This window comes from Anomaloglossus baeobatrachus, chromosome 6 (assembly GCF_048569485.1).
Source record: "Anomaloglossus baeobatrachus isolate aAnoBae1 chromosome 6, aAnoBae1.hap1, whole genome shotgun sequence".
Taxonomy (NCBI): Eukaryota; Metazoa; Chordata; class Amphibia; order Anura; family Aromobatidae; genus Anomaloglossus; species Anomaloglossus baeobatrachus.
Genome location: NC_134358.1, coordinates 335,825,970 through 335,847,099, shown reverse-complemented (window position 1 = coordinate 335,847,099; position 21,130 = coordinate 335,825,970). Strand labels below are relative to the sequence as shown.

The following is a 21,130-nucleotide window of genomic DNA, read 5'->3' as shown; positions in this document are numbered from 1 at the left end:
TTAAGTCGCTGGCAGGTGAGCGTAAGACTAAGTTTGGAGAGCTTTGACTAGAAGCACCACTCTAGCAGTAAAATGAACCCCTTCATGACATAAGATGTATATTTACTTCATATGTCATGTCTCTGCCTATGATGCGGGCTCGCATGCTGAGCCCGCGTCTTTCCCTGCATGTTGGCTGATTTAATCTAACAACTGAGGGTTGGTCAGATCCACTCTCGGCTGTTAACCAGTTAACTCTCTCTGTCTGTCTCTGACAGCACCATCTAACACACATTGGCAGGGGAGAGCGTCAATTCCCTGCTCCCATTGGCGATCCACCATGCTGTCTAATCCGCATCTGGATATGCCACACCTGTGAGGTGGACGGATTATCTCCACAAAGGAGAAGAGGTCACTAACACAGATTTAGACAAATTTGTAAATCGTATTGAGAACTTTTATGTACATAGAAAGTTTTAGATCTTTTGAGTTTAGCTCATAGGTGCAATATTTACAAAAAAAGAAAATGGTTGGGTTTTAATATTTTTTTTTTTTTTTTTTTTAGGTGCAGATTCAGTCAAATGTTGCACCCTATATTTGAAGAAGCGTCAAATATCATTAACGAGGAATATCCTGACCGAAACAAAGTTGTGTTTGCCAGAGTAGACTGTGATCAGCATTGTGAGTAGCAGTCTTATTTTAATTTTCTATTATATGTTGATTTTGTGTTCAGTAGTTCATTTCTAAACCATTCAGTTTTGACACCAACTCTTAACTTATATTGCTTTTTGCTAATGACAGGCTAAGGGCTTGTTCGCACGTAACTGCTGAATATTCTGCAGTGATTTGACAGCACATGTGTGCATCAAATCGCTGCAGAAACACTGTAATGGAGTCGGTTTTTCTGTACAAAAAAAAGCCGATTTCATGTGCTATGGCTGCTTCCCCACCATAGACAGAGTGGGAGCTGCATCCATAGCGCACGGAATAAATGACATGATCATTTTATGAACGCACGGATTTGAGTCATAATTTTAGCATCCAAATCGCTGCGTTCATAAAAGCATCGTGCGCACGTATCATGCACAATCTTCATAGATTGTGCATGGGACGCAGGATGCATACATTTACATTGCAGTGCAATACGCAGCTTAAATGCATGCAATTACGCAACATGTGCATGAGCCCTAAGGCTGTGTGCGCACGTTGCATGTTTCTGTGCAGAAAATCTGCACATAAAAACGCATGTTTTGGCAGGAAAAAATGCACATTTTTTTTTTTTATTGCGTTTGCGTGTTTTTGACTTGCCTTATTCCCTGCTTCTTTTTGTGCAATTGTTAATCATGGTGACCACGGGGGTTCAGGCGCTGCACCCAAGCGCTCGCAGCAGGGTCTCCGACTGATGTTACAGCCTGGACCCAGCTCTCTCTCTGCTTGAAGCGGTGCCCACGCCACTCCCGGCAGTTTAACCCCCCTGAATGCAGGGATAGGGATAACTTTACCTCTCCCTGGTGATCGGATCCTTGGAATGCAATCACTGGGACGCTGCCATAGTAACCCTGGGTGATGACCATGGAGACCCCAGGTTACTGAGCTGTATGCACGGTGTGTGAGGCGAAGTGCCGCGCTATAATCCCCTGTACAGATAAAGCATCAGGGGATTATAGAAAAGCAGGAAATGAACGCAGAAACAACTGACATGCTTTTTTCAGCCTCAAAATCTGCAAGGAAAAAACAGCAGCGTGTGCACAGCAAGTCACGATTTCCATAAACTTTGCTGGGGTGCTTTTTCCTTTTATTGATGAACCTCTTCACGACACATGACGTACTGGGTACGTCATGGATTGTGTGAAGTTAATCCCTGCCTTCTGCCGCTGACAGCGATCACTGCACGTCAGCTGATTTGAGCAGCTGACATGTGCGGCTATCAGGCACGTGTGGATACGCTCTCCACTCATGCCTGCGAACCCCTTACAGCGCGCTGTGACATTGTCACAGCGCGATGTAACACCGGGCCGCGGTAAGCATTCACTTACCCGGCTCCATCAAACGTCACGTCACGTGATGTGATCACGTGGAGCCGATGGTTGCCATAGTAGCACAGGCTCATGTGATGACTCTTGTAGTTATCATGAGTCCGTTCCTCTTACAGCCGGCAAAGGGCTGTGTGTAAGAGGAGAGCAGCTTTTCTGCAGATCAGAGCAGTGCTTGTTCTCATCTACAAGAAAGAATGAGCGATCAGACTGCTGACTGTTATAGTTCCCTACGGGGACTAGTAAAATATAAGAAAAAAAAAAAAGTTTAAAAAAAAGTTTTAAAAAATCACCCCCCATTAGCCCCTTTGAAAATTAAAGGGTTAAAAAAAAAATACACACAGAAATGCCCGATCTATCAAAATATAAAATAAATTAATCTGATCGGTAAACGGCCTAGTGGCCAAAAAATTCCAAACGTCAAAATTACGGTTTTTGGTAGCCGCGAATTTTGTGCAAAATGTGTTAACAGGCGATCAAAATGGCGCTTCTGCGCAAATATATGAAGTATGTGATTCAGCTCACCTTCAGTGGCCCTGTATGTTGAAATCCAAAGCTGTACGGACTTGCAGGAGCTGCACCTGCATGCACTGAAGAAAACCAAATGAAGTGTCCGGCGCTGAGGAAAATGGAGTTTAGCCAGGTAAATTAACTCCATTTTCCTCAGCGCCGGACACTTCATTTGGTTTTCTTTTGCGTAAATATGGTACGGTTAAAAACGTCAGCTCAAGATGCAAAAATAAGAAGTCACTGAGCCATAGATCCTGAAAAATTAGAACGTTACGGATCACGGAAAATGGCGCAAAAAGTGCACCTTTTTTTTTTTTACTAAACTACTGAATATTTTTTTTAACCCCTTTAAATAAAAGTAAAGCTATTCATGTTTGATATCTACGAACTTGCACCGATCTCAGACATCACAACAACACATCAGTTTGACCATATAGTGAACACTGAATGAACTATCCCAAAAACAATCATGCAATCACACTTTTTGCAATTTTTTTTGCACTTTAATTTTTTTTACCATTTTCCAGTACACTATGGTAAAACTTATGATTTAATTTAAAAGTAGAACTTGTCCAGCAAAAAATAAGCCCTCATATGGCAAGATTGACAGAAAAATAAAAAAGTTACGGCTCTCGAAAGAAGGGGAGCGGGGAAAAAAAATAAAACGGAAAATTGCCCGGGGGAGAAGATGTTAAAAGAAGCAAGGAAAAACTCATGAAAAGGAAAAAAAAAAAAAAAAAAAAGCCATAGGGGTACAGGGCCAGAAACGTGTTGCCTGTGTTTTTAGGTCTTGTTTTGTACCTATATGCCAGCCTGGATTTAATAAACCTTACCTTTTTATGGATTGTAACAGTGCTGGTTATTCCTCTTTGGAATTTTTGTTATTGCTTAGCCTTTCTAACTGTGCATCGGAAGGCGTGCTGACGTTTTTTCCTCCATACGAGGGGTTGAATAGTGTGAATTCTAATATGAACCCCTGCTCTTTGGAACGCCTGTCCTCTTCGCATAGAGATGGCACCGGATGGGCCTGTCCTCTGACCTAGTTAAAGTGCTGTAAAGTATTTCATTTGCTGTCATACCCTGAACTTTTAGGCTGTGTGCCCACGTTGCGTATTTGCATGCAGTTACGCTGCGTATTGAACTGCAGCGTAACTGTGCTGGGGACGCAGGACGCATGCAATCTATGAAGATTGTGCATAATCCATGCGCACATTGCGTTTTAGAACGCAGCGTTTCGGCTGCTGCCAAGACGCTGCGTTCTAAAAAGCAACATGTCACTTCTTTTGTGCGTTTTGGTTGCAATGTCGGTCTCTGTCTGTCAGTCTCTGTCTCCCTGTTGGTCGATCTCTCTATCGGTCTATCCCTCTCCCCCCTCTCTTACTCACCGATCACTGACCGAACACTGGCGCGGCGCTGTACGGCTATCTCACTGCGGCGGCTTCTCCAGATTTTGAAAATGCCGGCCGCTCATTATTCAATCTGGTATTCCCTGCTTTCTCCACCCACCGGCGCCTATGATTGGTTGCAGTCACACGCCCCCACACTGAATGACAGCTGTCTCACTGCAACCAATCACAGCCGCCGGTGGGCGTGTCTATGTAGTGCAGTAAAATAAATATTTAAAAAAAATAAATAATAATAAATAAAATAGATAAAGCCACACGGCTGAAGGTTGGTGTTCTCAGGATGGGGAGCCCCACGTTATTTTTAGGCTGCGGGGCGCCCCATGTCAGCCAGCAGCCGCCCGGAATTGCCGCATCGATTAGATGCGACCGTCCCGGGACTCTACCCGGATCATCCAGAATTGCCCTGGTGCGGTGGCAATCTGGATAATGAGTTAATGGCAGCCCATAGCTGCCACTAAGTCCTACGTTAATCATTGCAGGCATCTGAGACACTCCCCAATGATTAACCGGTAAGTGAAAGTAAATAAACACACACACCCAAAAAAATCCTTTATTTAAAATTAAAGACAAAAAACCACCCTCGTTCACCACTTTATTAAAATCCCCAAACACCCCTCCAGGTCCAGCGTAATCCTCACGAGGTCCCACTACGCATCCAGCTCTCCTACATGAAACTGACAGGAGTGGCCGTAGAACACTGCCGCTCCTGTCAGCTCCACACAGCAACTGAAGTGAGTCGCACTGTCAGTGGAGACATCACTCAGGTTACCAGCAGCCACAGGTCACGGGTAGAGGACTCGAGCTGGCCGCGGGTAACCTGAGTGACTGCACCGGTGATCGCGCGGCTCACTTCAGTCACTCAGGAGATTTGCGGTCACCGGTGAGTCCTTCACATGTGACCACAAATCAAGCCGCGGCACTCGCACAGTCGCGCGATCACAATGAAGTCGGGTGAAGTTCATCAGAGTTCATTCTGATCGCGCGGCTCAGTCTCGCAGCCAGCCATGCTCTTTTTGACAGTGCGGTCCCACTCTGCTCTGCTGCAAGTCTATGGGGATGCAGCAGAGCCGAGTGGGACCGCATTGACAAAAATGTGCGTTCTGGAAGCATCCAGAACGCATGAATTCAGCAGGATTTCTGCAGTTACAATGCGTCTCAGAACGCAGCTTTTCGGCTGTGTTCTGAGACGCACATGCAGTGACTTACACGCTGCGTAAGAGAACGCAACGTGGGCACATAGCCTTAAGGAACTTTTTATTGCCTGTCAAAAAGTGTTAAATTTCCTTCTAGTGTGGCCTAACATGCTCCCATTAGTCTTGTTTCACAGCATTGTTTTGAAGACCACTGTAGATTTTGCTGTACTTTGAGTCTCAACCACATGTGGATCCTCTACAAGAAGTGTGTGCAATATTTGTTGTAACATATTGTGGCTGGTGGTTACTACATTGCTAATATTATGAGGGTCATGTCTAACCTGAAGAAATCAGACTGAAAATCCCAGTGCCTTTCTGACAGGATAAAATATCCTGACGCTATTAAATTACCCCCTCTTAACATTGGATCTATTGGTATAGGATCTATTGGCGACATCGCAGCGTGTGACACCTATGTGCGACCTTAGACGATCGCAAAAGAGGTAAAAATCGTTGGTCTGTGAGACGTTCACTCACCAAAAATCGTTGTCTGGTCAGTAGCGAGGTTGTTCGTCGTTCCTGCGGCAGCACGCATCGCTATGTGTGACACCGCAGGAACGAGGAACATCACCGTACCTGCGGCCGCCAGCAATGAGGAAGGAGGTGGGCGGGATGTTCGGCCCACTCATCTCCGCCCCTCTGCTTCTATTGGGCGGCCGCTTAGTGACGTTGCTATGATGCCGAATGAACCGCCCCCTTAGAAAGGCAGTTCGCACACAGCGATGTCACTAGGCAGGTAAGTATGTGTGACTGTTCCTAGCGATGTTGTGCGCCACGGGCAGCGATGTGCCCGTGACGCACAACCGACGGTGGCGGGTACGCTCGCTAGCGAGATCGCAGTGTGTAAAGTACCCTTAAGGCTCCATTCCCATGATGAGCTTTTCATGTTGCACATTTTCTGCACCTATCAAGTAAATGAGGTCACTTGTGTTTCTTTTGGCTACACATTTAGCATTAGCTACACCCCTTTTCCCCCACAAACACCATTGTAGCTTGCTGTTAAATTGCCATGGCAACCCAGGGGTCTGTTGCAGATGCCCATATATGCCATTTCAGTACTCCGGTGTAGGGCTTCATGGGACACACTATTTCCTTCTTCCTGCAATACTCCAGTATCACAGTATTTGTGCTGATTGGGAAAATCCTATTTACTGGACACTTTTACCGTACAATAAATAACACAAAAGCAAAGCCCAAAAAACATTGGTGGAATTACTTGGGGATTTTTTTTTTTTCTTCTTCAGTATGCTCTAATTTTTTTCCCCTCATTTTCAGTGCATTGTATGGTAAAATTAATGTTTTCAATCCAAACTACAATTCATCCTGCAAAAAATAAGCCCTCATATAACTAGGTCAGCAGAACAATAAAAAAGAAGAAAAAAAATGAAGTGCAAGCTATGGAGAAACTGGAGAGCTCATGAAGAGGCAAAATACTGCCAAGTATGCGATGTTAGCGGTCTGACGCCCAATGTGCTGCATGTGACAGTCAGAAACCAGTAGAGCTGCTTGGATTACATTCTTTTATCTTCACTAGAAGGGTTCAAACACTGGAAATGGATTAATCTGTAAAGCAGGTAGAGTCATAAACATGTAAAGGCGTTATAAAGCATATAATGCTCGTGTATTATTTATCTTCCATATATAGCGGACATAGCTCAAAGATATCGAATAAGCAAGTATCCCACATTAAAGCTGTTTAGAAATGGAATGATGATGAAGAGGGAGTATAGAGGTCAGCGCTCAGTGACTGCAATTGCAGACTACATTAGGCAACAAAAAAGTGATCCAATACGTGTAGTTGGAGATTTGGAGGAGCTAAAAACCATTGATGTGAGTATTTTACCAACACTTACTATTTTCTATTAGGCTTCTTGTTACTGTACAAAGTTGTTTTTTCTGCAATAACCCAGCATGATTTGGAACCGTTACACTGACAGCATTTGTGCCGTTTGTACCCAAGGCTATCATCACTTAATTCTAAAGTGGTATAACAAATTCCACACACCCAAAACAATACATGCCCAAGAAAGGAAAAGATGCATAGAATTGTATAATATGCACTGGGACAACATTAGATGACAAATAGCATGTATTTGTTTTTTGTTTTTTTAAGAAATGTAGAACAAAAATTTTAAATCCTTTTAAAAAGTCCCAAATGGTGTACACTCCATTCTTGGTATTACAGATGGATAAGTTGATCCCTCCTCGACCAAGCCACCCATATTAAGCTGTGCAAAAACAATCCGTAATGACTGCTTCTTACAACCGATCTTTGAAGCGTTAACCCATAACAGGAGCTGTGCCCCTGCGATCCCCAAATTTACACTGTTATACAAGCTGCCTTTAAATTGCATCATTGTGTCATATCTGCAATTATGTCCCATGAAAGGATGAAATCACAGAAATGTGAGGGGTGTACTCATATACAGTATAACCCAAAAGTATGTACGTATGTATCTGTGTTAATTAGACCACTTGAAAAAAACAGGGAAGCTGCTTAAGGCTATGTGCACACTAGAAAATGGACTTTTCTTCATAAAAATCCGCACCCTCTGGCAGAATACCGCACCTGCGTTTTTTCCGCAGGTTGGTCCTTGTAGTTTTTTACCATTTATCTATGGCATAAACCACAGGTACCTGCAGAAAAGAAGTAACATGCACATTCTTTTTCTCAAGAAATTCTGCAGCAAAACCTGTAGGGGAAACAAAATGCACTGTGCACACCATTTTTTTTTTTTTTTTAACCATAGGTTTTGATGGGGAATGACTGCAAGGTTATAAACATTTTCTGCAGCAAAACTGCGTCAAATCCGCGGCAAAAACCGCAACATGCGCACAGCGCCTAACTCCAGTAAAAACACTTCTTTATTATTTATTATTATTATTATTATTATTAAAACCAATATTTACAAATATAATAAACTAGAGTCCATCTTACAACACGAGAAATTACCTATGCTACGTAATAATCAAGGGTAGCAATGCTATACAATATAGCTGTTAACAATTGTACAATCATATCATGTGACCAGTATTATATTTTTTGTAATTTCATACAATTGCCTAATTTATAGTAACTTGTATATATTCTAACCCTATTCACTACAGGGCAATTTACTTACATGTATTAGGCCCTGTGCGCACACTTCATGTTTTGCCGCGGATTTTGTTCATAATCTTTCTGCAGTCCTTGCCCAGCAAAATCTATGGGAAACCCAAAATACTGTGCGCACGTTGCGGTTTTTTTTTCCTACATGTCTTGCTACAGAATTTCTGCAGCAAAAAAAGTAGCATGTCACTTCACTGCATTTTTGACATAGATAATGGTAAAAAAGGGACCAACCCGCGGCAAAACCGCAGGTGTGCTTTTTCCGCGGTTTTTGCCGCGGGTGTGGAATTCTGCCAGAGGATGCAGATTTTTCTTAAGCAAATTCCCCAGTGCGCCCAGACCCTTCATGCAACTTGTTAAAGGGAAGGTGTCGTCCAAAAAAAAAAATCAATAACTGAAAAAATGTAAAGTATTAATGTTTTGTTTAGATATTATTTGTTTTTAATTGAGCAAAATCTAAAAAAAATGTTAAAGTTTTGATATTTTCCACTCTTAAAGACTAGGAGGAGCAGCTGCTGAAATCTTACTGTAGAAGTAGCCTGAATTACAGCTGCAGTAAATGTGGGCAGTATCTGCTCTCCTGTGTGTGATATCACAGCTCCCCCTCTCAATCTGGTTGTTTCCAACAGGGTAACAGAGAATGAAGTTTAGGGACACAGTGCGGAGCCATTTTACTGGTGACCAGAAATGTCTAAAGTGTCACCAAGGACAGCTGGAGTATCACACAGGTCAGGATTAGATACACAGCTCAGCAGGCAGTATCACACAGGACAGGACTAGGCTACTTTCACACATCAGTTTTTTGGCATCAGGCGCAAGCCGGCGTGTGCCTGATGCAATGGATCCGGCGCAGAATATGCAAAAACTGATGCGCAGGTTCCCTTTTTTTTTTTATAGATCCAGTATACCTGATCTGTCAAAAAACTGATCCGACGCATCCGTTTTTGCATCTGTTTCGTCCATAGGCTTCCATTGTAAATCACGCCGTATCGCGCCAGCACGATGCAGTTTTTTGTCGGAGACAAAAAACGTTACAAGAGACGTGTTTCATCCGGCCGCCGCATTAGCCAATTACGACGGATCCGGCAAAAGCCGGATGCAGCGCAAGGCCATTATGCACAATCCGACACTAATACAAATCAATGGGGATAAAACGAATCCGTCGCCGGATCAGTTTATCCGTTTTTATCAGGATTGTGCCTGATGGGGGGGACAAAAAAAACCTGATGTGTGAAAATAGCCTTAGATACACAGCTCAGCAGACAGGATCACACAGGACAGGATTAGATACCCAGCTCTGGAGACAGTATCACACACAGGATAGGATTAGATACAGCTCAGCAGGCAGTATCACACAGGAGAGGATTAAATACACGGCACGAGGGAGTGGGGGGGTGTCATTGGAGACGGTAGCGGCGGGGAGGGGCGCCGGTACTCAAGCAATGCTCTGCATGCACGCCTGCAGCGGCTGCAGCATGGAGAGTAGAGGGGGTGTCATTAGAGCATTGGGTACGGTAGCAGTGGTGGGGAGGAGGGGCGCCGGTACTCACATGCTCTGCATGCACACAAACACACAGCTCTGCTGCATGCACGCCGGCAGCTGCGGCGGGGGAGAGAGCGGGGCTGGGTATAGCGGGGGAAGGGGGTGTCATTGGAGACGATAACGGCGGGGGGAGGGGAGGCGGCCTGGCACCCCGTACTCACACGTCCTGGCAGTTGACAAGGGTGAAGTGGCGCAAACTGCATACGCTCTGAGCTCCACAATGATGGCGCTGATCTCCTCTCTCTGCTGTGATCTGGACAGCCCAGGGGGCGCGACACAGCAGCAGACTCTGTTACTAAATGGGGTCGGAGCCCGACTATCAGTCTATGCTCAGGCGGCTGCCATAAAGGAGGTGAGAAACTGTCGTTACAAACACCAAATCCAAGATGGCAGTCCCCAGTGCCTTCAGTAAAATTATAATTAAATAAAAATTAAATAAGCAGTGATTTTAATTTTGTATTAAAAATACTTGATTTCATAATCACTATTAATACACAAAAAAAACACGACACCCTTCCTTTTAATTAGACATTTACTGAGTGATACTATTGTGACTACTGTAACAAGTTCCCCATATTACTGAGGTTAGCATATAGGGATATAAAATGCAATTAGTATGTATGTATGTGTATATATAAAATAGAATTGTGTGGGGTTTTTGTTTAGTCATCCCCAAGCTGCACATCAGATTAGAACTGGCAAGACCAGCTTTGCAGAGACTGAACTAAAACCCGTCCATTCAGTCTGACTAATATTTACTGTAGTGTTAAAGAAACCAGTGTAGCTGACACACCCAAGTACACAATGCTGGGGCAGCGTGGTTAAGAATATACGTGTCCTAAAATATTAATAAAAATCACTTGTGTTTCAAAGAAAAATAGTTTCCGTTTGATCAGTTGCTATACCGTATTTTTCGGACTATAAGAAGTACCCTGGTTTTAGAGGAGGAAAATGTGAAAATAAAATTTTAAGCAAAAAATGTGGTCATGACACACTGTTATGGGGCGAGGATGTGCTGCTGACACTGTTATGGGGGTAATGTCCCCAAATTCTCTACTAAGGTACCCCATCCTGGTAATAATCCTCCTGCCTTGTATATAATCCCCATCCTGCTATATGCCCCCATCCTGCTATATACTGTCATCCTGATATATACTGCCATCCTTGTATATGCCCTTATCCTGCTATATACCCCATCCTGCTATATAGCCTGTATCACACAAAAAAATAAACGTTTATACTCGCCTTTCCTCGCTCCATGCAGCATTGCTCCTTCCCCTGTCTGTGGCGGCAGCAGCACCGCCGTTCTGTGTGGAGCAGTCACCGTCACTTCCCTGCAGCACCGCTCGTCCTCCTGTCTGCCGGTCAGCTGACCTGCGTGACTAGTGGCGCGCACAGCGATGACGTCATCGCTTGCTCACCACTCTCTGCACAGATCAGCTGACCGGCAGACCGGAGGACATCGCGGTGCTGCAGAGGAATGGTGAGTGTACTTATTCACTGCACGCCGCGCTGATGATGACACGTGGGGGGCAGTGAATACAGCCGCACATGATCACTCCAGGCTGTAGTTGCCAGGGGTGATCACAGCCGGCTGTTAATTATGCGCGCACCCCCCACCCATCACCCCGCTCACCTGTCTGCGCCGGCTTCTGTGCTGAGAGATGGACGGGAGGATGGGCGTGCATATGTAATGAGCGGGCCCACGTGGTCACGGTAGGTGCTGCTACAGCCTTCTCATGCCCCCGATGGCCCGCTCCACCGCAGCACCCTCATTCCCGTCCGCAGCCCTATAGTCAGACCATAAGACGCACACCCCACTTTCCCCCAACATTTGGGGGGAAAAAAGTGCGTCTTATGGTCCGAAAAATACGGTAAGTTAATTCTTGTTAGTTTAGATCTGGATTCACCATGCAATGCCTTCAGAGCAGGATTAGCGTGCAGTATGGAGAGTCCCGCATAACACGTGCTATGTCCACACCACTGCAGTGCACCAAGGCTCTAAAATAGGACTGCTGCACTTTGGGCACAAAATACACTATTTTTACATCTCCATTTCTAGAATCCCATATGTTCTTGCCTACAACAGCCATATTTACAAATTGCTTTGTGTTTTTATTACAGCGCAGTAAAAGAACAATAATTGGTTTCTTTGAAAGCAAAGAATCTGACAATTATCGGACATTTGTAAAAGTATCAAACATTTTACATGATGATTGTGTATTTATTACTGCTTTGGGGTAAGTACAGAATCGTAACTGTACATAAGCATAACACTAATCGTGTCACTAAATATACTGATATATTAGCTCTGCTTTGAGCTTTTAGGACAAACCATTTACTTTTTATCGTTGCTTTCCAGGAATCTTGCACATATATTGCTTTACATTGATATAGCTGTATGAAGGCATGTTTTTGTTTTTTTTGTGGGATGTTAATTTGTCAGTGGAACCATTTCATGTTGCATTTAATTATGAGGAGATATTTGGGTAGGGGGCTTTATTTTATGCTGTGGATTTTCAAGGTTTTAAATTTTATGCTATCCACATGCTGAGCTAATAGTGATAAAGGGGCGGTCCACTACTTGGACAACCCCTTCTCATTCCACATAATACTGGGACCATTAATATAAAAAATGCTTACACACTCCTTCTTTGCTGGTATTCCCGGGACTCGCGCGAGGTTGCCAGGTGACGCAAGCCCCAAGCCTAATCACTGGCGGATTTCTCTCTCCCCGCTGGATTTAGTCATGATTAACACAGGAAGTCAGAGCTGTAGTTGGGCTTTCACTTTCTGTTGATTACTGTTGTAGTGGAAAATCCCTTTAACTTTATGCTGTTGGTTAGTACAATTTATAGCTTATTTAGTTTTATTCGATTTATTATTTTTGTACTATAAATACACTTTTTAAAAATAATTAGATTTTGCATCAACATATTCCGAAAACCATAAGTTGTACAATTTTCCATCGAAGGATCATTCATGTTTTTGTGTTTTGTGGGGTTTTTTTGGTGGTTTTTTTTTTTTAATTACACCTTGATGGTAGGTGACATGCACTAAAGAAATTTTTTTTTTTTTTTGTCACTAGATAGAATACTGAGGGTTCAATAAACTAAATAGATGTAACAGACTAGCTACTAATAATGCAATTGTGATGGTGAAATAATAAAAAAGCAATTTTTCTACAATCCTGCATGAAAGGTGTCATACGTAATGACAGCCTCATCAGGATTAGAGCCAATTAACACATTTTAAGCATTCATTCACTTTCAGCACCGGAGAATTAGTGGAGTTCAACTGTTTTCATCTCTGACCCAATTTGCATGTAGAACAGTGTAATCTAAACAAGGGAGACGTCTATCTTACCAGGCACCCCTGGTGGTAGTATATTTTTCATTTTTTGGCGGTTCCACAGTTAAAAATTCAATTTTTATTTTTTTTTTGAGTTTTGAAAATTATTTTTCAGTTTTTTCTTAAGTTTTAGATTTTTGCTTAAACCCAAAATATATTGACCCCATTTACTACTAACAAAATGTTTGATCTCAGAATCTTTGCGTAAAATGATTCCAGATTTGAAACTATAGAAGTAACACTGAAAGGTAAATTGATGCTGTGTCCTGATGTATAGGCTGCATTCGTAGGGTCTCTAGCTTTACAGTCTATCAATCCATGCTAATTTAGGATGTATGCACTTTTTTTTTCTTTGTTTATCCTTCTTATAGAGACGTTTCAAAGCCGGAAAGATTTAGTGGAGACAACGTTATCTACAGGCCGATTGGAGTGAGTATGATTTTAGTTTGTGGCCAGGAACCATTTATATGTGATCATAAATTGTATGGAGAGCATATTTCTATTTGCTTATTAGTCTTGCGTAGTTGTTCTTCGTTGTTCCAGTTCCCATTCTCTGCTTTACAGCCACTGTACATAATTTAGTGTTTTTCAAAATAAGGTACCATATTTATTGGACTAGAAGACACCAATATATAAAAATTTGGGAGGCAAATGTGTGTGTGTGTGTGTGTGTGTGTGTGTGTGTGTTTATTAATCTCCTAATCTACCTGGCACTCACAGGAGGGGGGGCGAGCGGTGTCACAGGAGGCAGGAGTATGGTCTCCTCTGTATGGGACCAGCAGCAGGGTGGCAGTGAATATTCATTTCCCCATTAAAGGGAAATTAATATTCACTGCTCCCCATGATAATGATGCCGCCCACTTCTTGGTGCTGGTATCAGTGAAATGAGAGGAGGGTGGCATTATGGGCGTAGGGAGCAGTGAATATTCACTTTCCTTTAATGAAAAATGAATACTAACTGCTTCTGCTGCCATCTTCCTGGAGCTGCAACCCTTCTCTTGCTTTCGGAGCACCTGTGACTGTGGGTGCATGGCAGTGACATCATGCACTGCCCGCCACTTACACTCCAAAGTCAGTTGCCGGCATCAGAAGAGGAGGCCGCGCGCCTGGGGAGCAAAAGGGAAGGCGAGTAGAATCATTTTTTTGTAACCTGCATAAGGGGAAACCTATATATAAAGATGGGGAATGTGTGTTTCAGGATGGGGAACATGTATACCAATAAGAAGCCCGGGATAGGGATATATATACCAGGAAGGGGCTCATGATGGAGAAGATATTTACTAGGATATGGGACATTTTATGCAAGGATGAGGGACATATACTGCAGGATCAGCTATATTTATTAAATATATATTTCTCTATCGTTTCATTGGGGGACACAGGACCATGGGGTTATGCTGCTGTCACTAGGAGGCTGACACTAAGTAGACAGAAAAAGTTAGCTCCTCCCCAGCAGTACACACACCCGAGCCGGAGGCGGACTCAAATCAGTTTTTGCTTAGTGTCGTAGGAGGCTGATGTGGGCCGGCCTGGGCCCCCCTTCAGCCACTTGATTTTTTGCGTATTTTTTTCATTTTTTCTCGGCTCTCATCCCTGTTGTACTTCTCTGTTTCTGCAGGTGTCGTTATTTTTCTTCCCTCATCCTTTCTCAGCCCTGTGGGTTCCACTCCCCAGGGTCGCAGAGGCTTAAGACTTCGGGCCCTCTCCCCCCGTCCATTTCCCGCGGTACTACTTCCCGGGTTTGCGCGTGGGGCAGAACCTTCCTGGGCACCCCCTATTCACCCTGCGGTATCACCCCAAAGGTGTGCATGGGGCTCGGCAATAGGGACTGGACCTCCGCAGCGCGTCTGGATCTTATGATGGGGACCACAGCGCTGCTACATTCAGAGGGGCTCCCACCCCCCACACCAGCGTCCACCTCCCTGTCTTCCCCACTCTTCTCCCTGGTGCCCCGCAGCCATTCCTTCAGTATGCGGAGCACACGGGCACATGTGCAGAGCTCCACGCCTGCACAACCGGACAACGCTGATGCGGCGCCGCTGATATCAGGTAGGACACCCACTCTCCTACCGTCTCCTCCTCGGGCGGCTGCAAAAAATTTAGGCCCCGGTCTTGGCCTAGACGCCCTGCGCCCCAGCCACGTCCCATCAGTCGGCAGAGCGCACCGGCAAGCGAGCAGAGCTCCCTGACGGCACCCGGACACTCGCTGCTGCGCCGCCCGCTGTTCGCAGGAAGGACCGCTTGTCTCTACCTTCCACTCGCTCCAGCAGCTTTAAAATTTAGGCCCCGGCTGCGGCATTGTCTCCCAGCGTCCCAGGCCCGCCTCCCGCTGCAGCGCTATTGGCCGCCGGCCGTTCCGTCTCCGCCCTCCGCTCAGCCCCAGGCATCACAGTGGGGGCGTTGGATGTTTTTTCCCGCTCTCCTCTGCCGCCTCCAGCCTCCTCAGCGTCCATCTTACCCTGTGTAAAAAAAAAAAAAAAATGAAAACAGACTCCCGGTCTGCGGATTGCTGAGGCTGCAGCCAACCCTTATAACAGGAAAATAAACTCAAAACAGCCACAATCATATACGATGTGTTTATTTTCTATCAAGGGTTGAGTTTATTATAGTATATGTAGATATATATTAACTCTTACAGGTGCTTATTCGCGCAACTAGTTTGCATCATGGGTACATACGTATATAAGGGAACTGTGGTTTTTTACTGTCAACGTGTATTCCCCCAAAATGATATCTCAATAGGGTTAGTATATAGAGTACTCAGAGCTTGAATAAATAGTTATTCCGGACCGGTAAAGGTCAAGATCGCTGTACCCTCAATTTTGAATTCCCCCAAATAGATGTCAGATTAGTGATTACAGCCACCGCAAGCCCCTGACACTGCAGGCCCCTGTATTCCCGCCCCTGCCGGCTGGTTAGCGCCCCTGTCTCAGGCCATTAGTTATGGTATACAAGAGAAAAAGAAAATGTGCAACAAGTGGGATCACCAGAAATGACCATATAAATATCATTTTTATTAATCAAAAAGGACATACAAACACACAGATGTTCATTAAAAACAGGTCATAAATCCCCTCGCTGCCGTCCCTCGGATCGGTGCGCATGCGCTGCGTCCCTGGCCGACGCTTTGTCATACCTCCACAGGACCGGCGCAATCCCTTCGGGGAGGTGAGTCCCGTACCAGGGACCTTATCCACTGCTCGAAGACGGACCTGCCAGGTCTAGTCTTCGGCGGCCCCCCAGGTTTCACCTTCATCCCCAGGTCCAGACTGCCGCTCCTCCGGAAGCCTTTCGACCTCTCGGGTGATGGCCCGGGCGTACCACCTCTGCTGGATTCCGAGCAGGCGCCTGATGTTCGGCGCATGACGAATAGACTGGTAGAAATGGTGAGTCAAGCCATAAAGGTACGGACAGCCCTCTTCTCTCCGTGCACACAGGTCTCCTTTAAGACGAATGTGGTGGGCCCCTGAGGCTTTCAAGTGGACATCCAGAGTTCGCCGTGTGACTGCGTGATCACGGACAATACCCGGACACGACGTTTACCAGCGGTAAGTCCCCATTATTTTGTCATTACCCCCTTCTCCAAAGGGCTCCGAAAGGAATGGGCAGACTACCCTGTGGTCGACCCCGCCAGTGTTCTGCCTGGCTTCTCGTCCCTAACGTGATGCCCCTCAGGGGGGGAGGGGGGGGGGGGGGGGGGGGGGGGGGGGGGGGGGGGGGGGGGGGGGGGGGGGGGGGGGGGGGGGGGGGGGGGGGGGGGGGGGGGGGGGGGGGGGGGGGGGGGGGGGGGGGGGGGGGGGGGGGGGGGGGGGGGGGGGGGGGGGGGGGGGGGGGGGGGGGGGGGGGGGGGGGGGGGGGGGGGTGGGGGGGGGGGGGGGGGGGGGGGGGGGGGGGGGGGGGGGGGGGGGGGGGGGGGGGGGGGGGGGGGGGGGGTGGGGGGGGGGGGGGGGGGGGGGGGGGGGGGGGGGGGGGGGGGGGGGGGGGGGGGGGGGGGGGGGGGGGGGGGGGGGGGGGGGGGGGGGGGGGGGGGGGGGGGGGGGGGGGGGGGGGGGGACTCCGCGGACACCCTACGCAGCGGACTACGTTCCATCTCTGCCGACCCAGAACTGGTTGTCATCTTCGGTGAGTACCTTCTCAACACAGCCCTGGCGTCTGCCAGCTGCACGACCTGAGCCTCTAGCAGCAGTGTGACCACCCGTCGAGCCCTCTGACTCAGGATCTGGAATGCGGAGGCGACCTCTAAGGAGTCGCTGACTTCTCTTCCGCCCTTAGTGGAACGTCCTTTCGGAGATAGGTTGATCCCCTAGGCTACGTGACGAAGAGTACATCTCTTCCCCAGCATCGGCCCAGACGCATCAGGATCGTCGCCTCACCACTCGTTTCCAGTCCTTTCGCGCTGCAACCGTCAGGGCGCCTCTATCCCTCAAACAGTCCCTCCGCCTTGCGTTGCAGTGGACCACTTCCAGTTTTTTTAAGAGCGCTTGCAGGGATCATGGCAGCTGCCATGCCCATCCTACACTCCAGAGCCGTTAGGTTCACTCCACCCCAGAAACGACCTGGTGGTCCAGAGTTCTTTCTTCAAGGACCCTCGTCATGAGGTTTAGACAGTCATCGTCAACCCTTTCGCTACTAGGGTAGCTGAGCTACCGGAAGGAGTCCTCTCAGACCCCCGGCCCGGTGGATCATCTCTTTAGGCACGGTATTCGAGACCGTCCAAGGTCAGGTACTCCTCACACACGAGTAGTTTTCTTCCCTGCACCGAGGCCTGCGTACCCTCTGCCATCCGCGCCCCGTTTCCATCGGGTTTTGTATGCGAGTCCTCGGTCAGTTGGTGGCGGTGATAGCGGCGGTGCACTTTACCAAGTTTCATCTTCGGCCTTACCAGCGGGCCCTGCTGAAGAACGGAGGCAAATCTCTCCTTGCTATGGACCGCAGGTTCCGTCTATGCTGGTGGCCCGCCAATCTCCCTTCCTAAGTGGACAAGTCTTCGCAACCTCCTTTGGGAAGGTCCCTTCTACTTCTCCTCTGGAGGATAGTATCAACCGTCACCAGTCTCCTAGGCTGGGGTATTGCTATTCCACCATCCCACAGCACAGGACCCGATGGACACCCCTAGAGTGTTGTCTCCCCATCAACATTCCGGAAATCAAAGCCATCCGGTTAGCCCGGCTATGATTTCTTCACTGTGGATGGGGTTGCCCAGTTCAGGTTCCAGTCGGACCATGCCACAGCGATGGCGAGCATCATCCGCCAGGGAGGCGCAAGGAGTGTCATGGCAAGGGAAGAGGTCAAGAAGATCTTGCTCTGGGCCCAGGTCTCTTCACTTTCTAATCTCGGCAGTGCACATCCCTAGCGTGGACGATTGGACGGCCGATTTTCTCGGCAGGGAAGGCCTCACTTCCAGGCAAATGGTTCCTCAACAGGGAAGTCACCAGCCAGATCTCCGGCGAAGGAAGCCTCCAGTCGTGGACCTATTGGCCTCCCGATTCAGCTTTCAAGTCAACGGTGCATCGAGGGTGCCCCCTCCTCTGGACTAGGTGTCGACGCCTTCGCCCGATCGTGAAGCCAGTTCAGGCTCCCGTGCATCTTCCCACGGCTTCCCATGATCTCAAAGGTTCTCAAGATAGACCAAGGCAGAAGATGGCTCTGGAGTGGCCCAGGCGAGCATAGTTCACAAAACTCGCTCAACTCCTCGCAGATGCCCCGCGGCGCCTTCCAGACCGTCCAGATCTTCCGTGTCGGGGCCCTCCTCTTCTACCTGGACTCAGAAGTTCCAAATTTGACAGAGCCTTACTAGTGGATCCCGGGTACTAGCTCAGACAGGTCTGTTGACAAGAAGGATGCAGACAATGATGAAGGCCGGGAAGCCAGTTTCCTCGAGGATTTATTACCACACCGTGAAGAGTTCCTCCTGGTGGTGTGAGGACCACATCTCTCTTCTCCTATCTCTCTCCCTTACTTCATTGCTGGCATTCTTGCAGTCAGATCTGGATGCGGCTCTCTCGCGCGTCCCTGTAAGGGCCAGGTGTCTGCTCGGTCAATTCGGTTTCAGAGACCTCTCGCTTCTCGTCTTCCGATCAAGACCTTCACTCAGAGAGGCGCCCATCTGGCCTCGGTGGTATCGTCGTCCACTAGAAACGTGGGACCTTAATCTAGTGATTGGTTCGCTTCAAGGTACCCTGTTTGGACCTTTCCGAGTTCTTCCTGCTCCCACCTGTTTTGGTAGGTGGGCTCCTCGTGGCCATCTCCTTTTTTTTTTACAAAGGGCACAAGGGCGGGCAGCCCTCTTATTTTTTTCCCCCCCTTTTTTTGGGTCCTCCAGCAGGACAAGGGGGGTGCTCTGGCCAGAACCCTCCTTTTCTGTCCAAGGCAGCTCGCCGTTTCTTCCAGATAAGGGAGATTGGGTTTCGGTCGTTCGGTCCTAGTCTTTCTCTCAGCCTGAAAGGGGCCTAGTGCGTTCCGGAGCTGGTACGAGCCCTCAGTCTTTTATGTCTTCAGGACCGCACTTTTCGGTTACACCAACAGTCAGTTCATCCTTCCACCCAGTCCCAAGAGGCGCATGCCGGCGCCCAGGGCCAAGATTGCCACATGGATCCATTCCGCCATAGGTGAAGCCTATCGCATTGAGGGACGGACCCTCAACGCATTCTACCGTGCAAGGGGAGCCTCTTGGACGATTGGACTTCAGACGTCGACCGGCCAGGTCCGCCGGGCCGCCACCTGGTCTAGTCGGCATACCTTTGCTAGGTTCTACCAGGTTCACACCCAAGCTTCGGCAGAGGACAGTCTTGGCGTAAGGTTTGCGGGCGGCAGTAGCACACCTGTAACAAGGTAGGTGCTTGTAGGTCTGGGTCAAGCCCGACAGGGGGAAGCGGTTTCCCTACCTATCTCCGGTGATTGTTCTCTTCCCACCCAGGGACTGCTTTTGGACGTCCATGGTCCTGTGTCCCCCAATGAAACGATAGAGAAAGAAGGATTTTTGTGTACTCGCCGTAAAATCTCTTTCTCTGAGTCTTCATTGGGGGACACAGCACCCACCCTGCTTGTGTTTTTGTTACATATTACCTGCCTGTTGCCTCAGTGGTCCATATTCCCAAGGCCACTTGTCGCACGGCTACTTGGTTAATAATTTTTACCTTGTCTTATCTATGGTTGTTTGGTTCTCCTCCTACTGCTTGTGCATTAAACTGATTTGAGTCCGGCTCCGGCTCGGGGTGTATACTGCTGGGGCAGGAGCTAACTTTTTCTGTCTACTTAGTCTCTGCCTCCTAGTGACAGCAGCATAACCCCATGGTCCTGTGTCCCCCAATGAAGACTCTGAGAAAGAGATTTTTACGGTGAGTACACAAAAATCCTTCTATATACACACACACACACACACGTACGTACATACATCTCTACCCTCGGGCCCAGGATGGGCAACATATACCAAGGAGGGCCATATTAGTTCAAAATTGGGGAACATTACCCCATAAGTGTTAGTAGCAGATCGCATCCCCTGCAATACCAGTGCATCATGACCACGTTTTTCACCGCAGATTTTTTTTTCATATTTCCCTCCTCTAAAACCTTGGCGGCCACATATTGTCTAGTGCAGACCTGGGCAAGGGGCGCCTGCGGGCAACATCCGGCCCGCCTACTCTCTGTGACCGGCCCGCCTATCTTCAGCCGATGCAGTGGAGCCGGACTGCAGTGTGCCAGGCAGGGAGAGATCCTGCAGGAACGCAGGAATCTCCACCACTGTTCCCTGCCGGCACTTTCTCTGTGACACGCGCTGCGCTGTGATGTTATCAGTACTGCGCGTGTGTGTAATTTCAAAAGTTCCCAGCCCAGCCGGCAGGAGAAGAGCAGGCACAGCGGGGGGCCTTCACAGAGAGAAGCCGCGACAGGGGCCCCTTGGAGAAGAGCATCAGCGCAGCCAGGGCCAGTACAACAGAAGGAGCAACTCAGGCGGGGGGCCTGTACGGAGGTGTCTGAGGATGGGGACAAAAACAAGGGAGAGGTAG

General features: G+C 47.8%; 1 protein-coding gene across 1 annotated transcript in view; it reads left to right on the top strand.

The window, feature by feature from the left end:
- ERP44 (endoplasmic reticulum protein 44) overlaps positions 1–21,130 on the top strand; it is a 183,735-nt gene that overhangs the window by 120,006 nt on the left and 42,599 nt on the right. Inside the window, exons 4-8 of the mRNA XM_075316113.1 lie at positions 545–660; positions 6,767–6,951; positions 11,898–12,013; positions 13,496–13,693; positions 19,623–19,732. Of these exons, the coding sequence (XP_075172228.1) occupies positions 545–660; positions 6,767–6,951; positions 11,898–12,013; positions 13,496–13,693; positions 19,623–19,732 (725 nt within the window). The remainder of the gene's footprint in view (positions 1–544; positions 661–6,766; positions 6,952–11,897; positions 12,014–13,495; positions 13,694–19,622; positions 19,733–21,130) is intronic.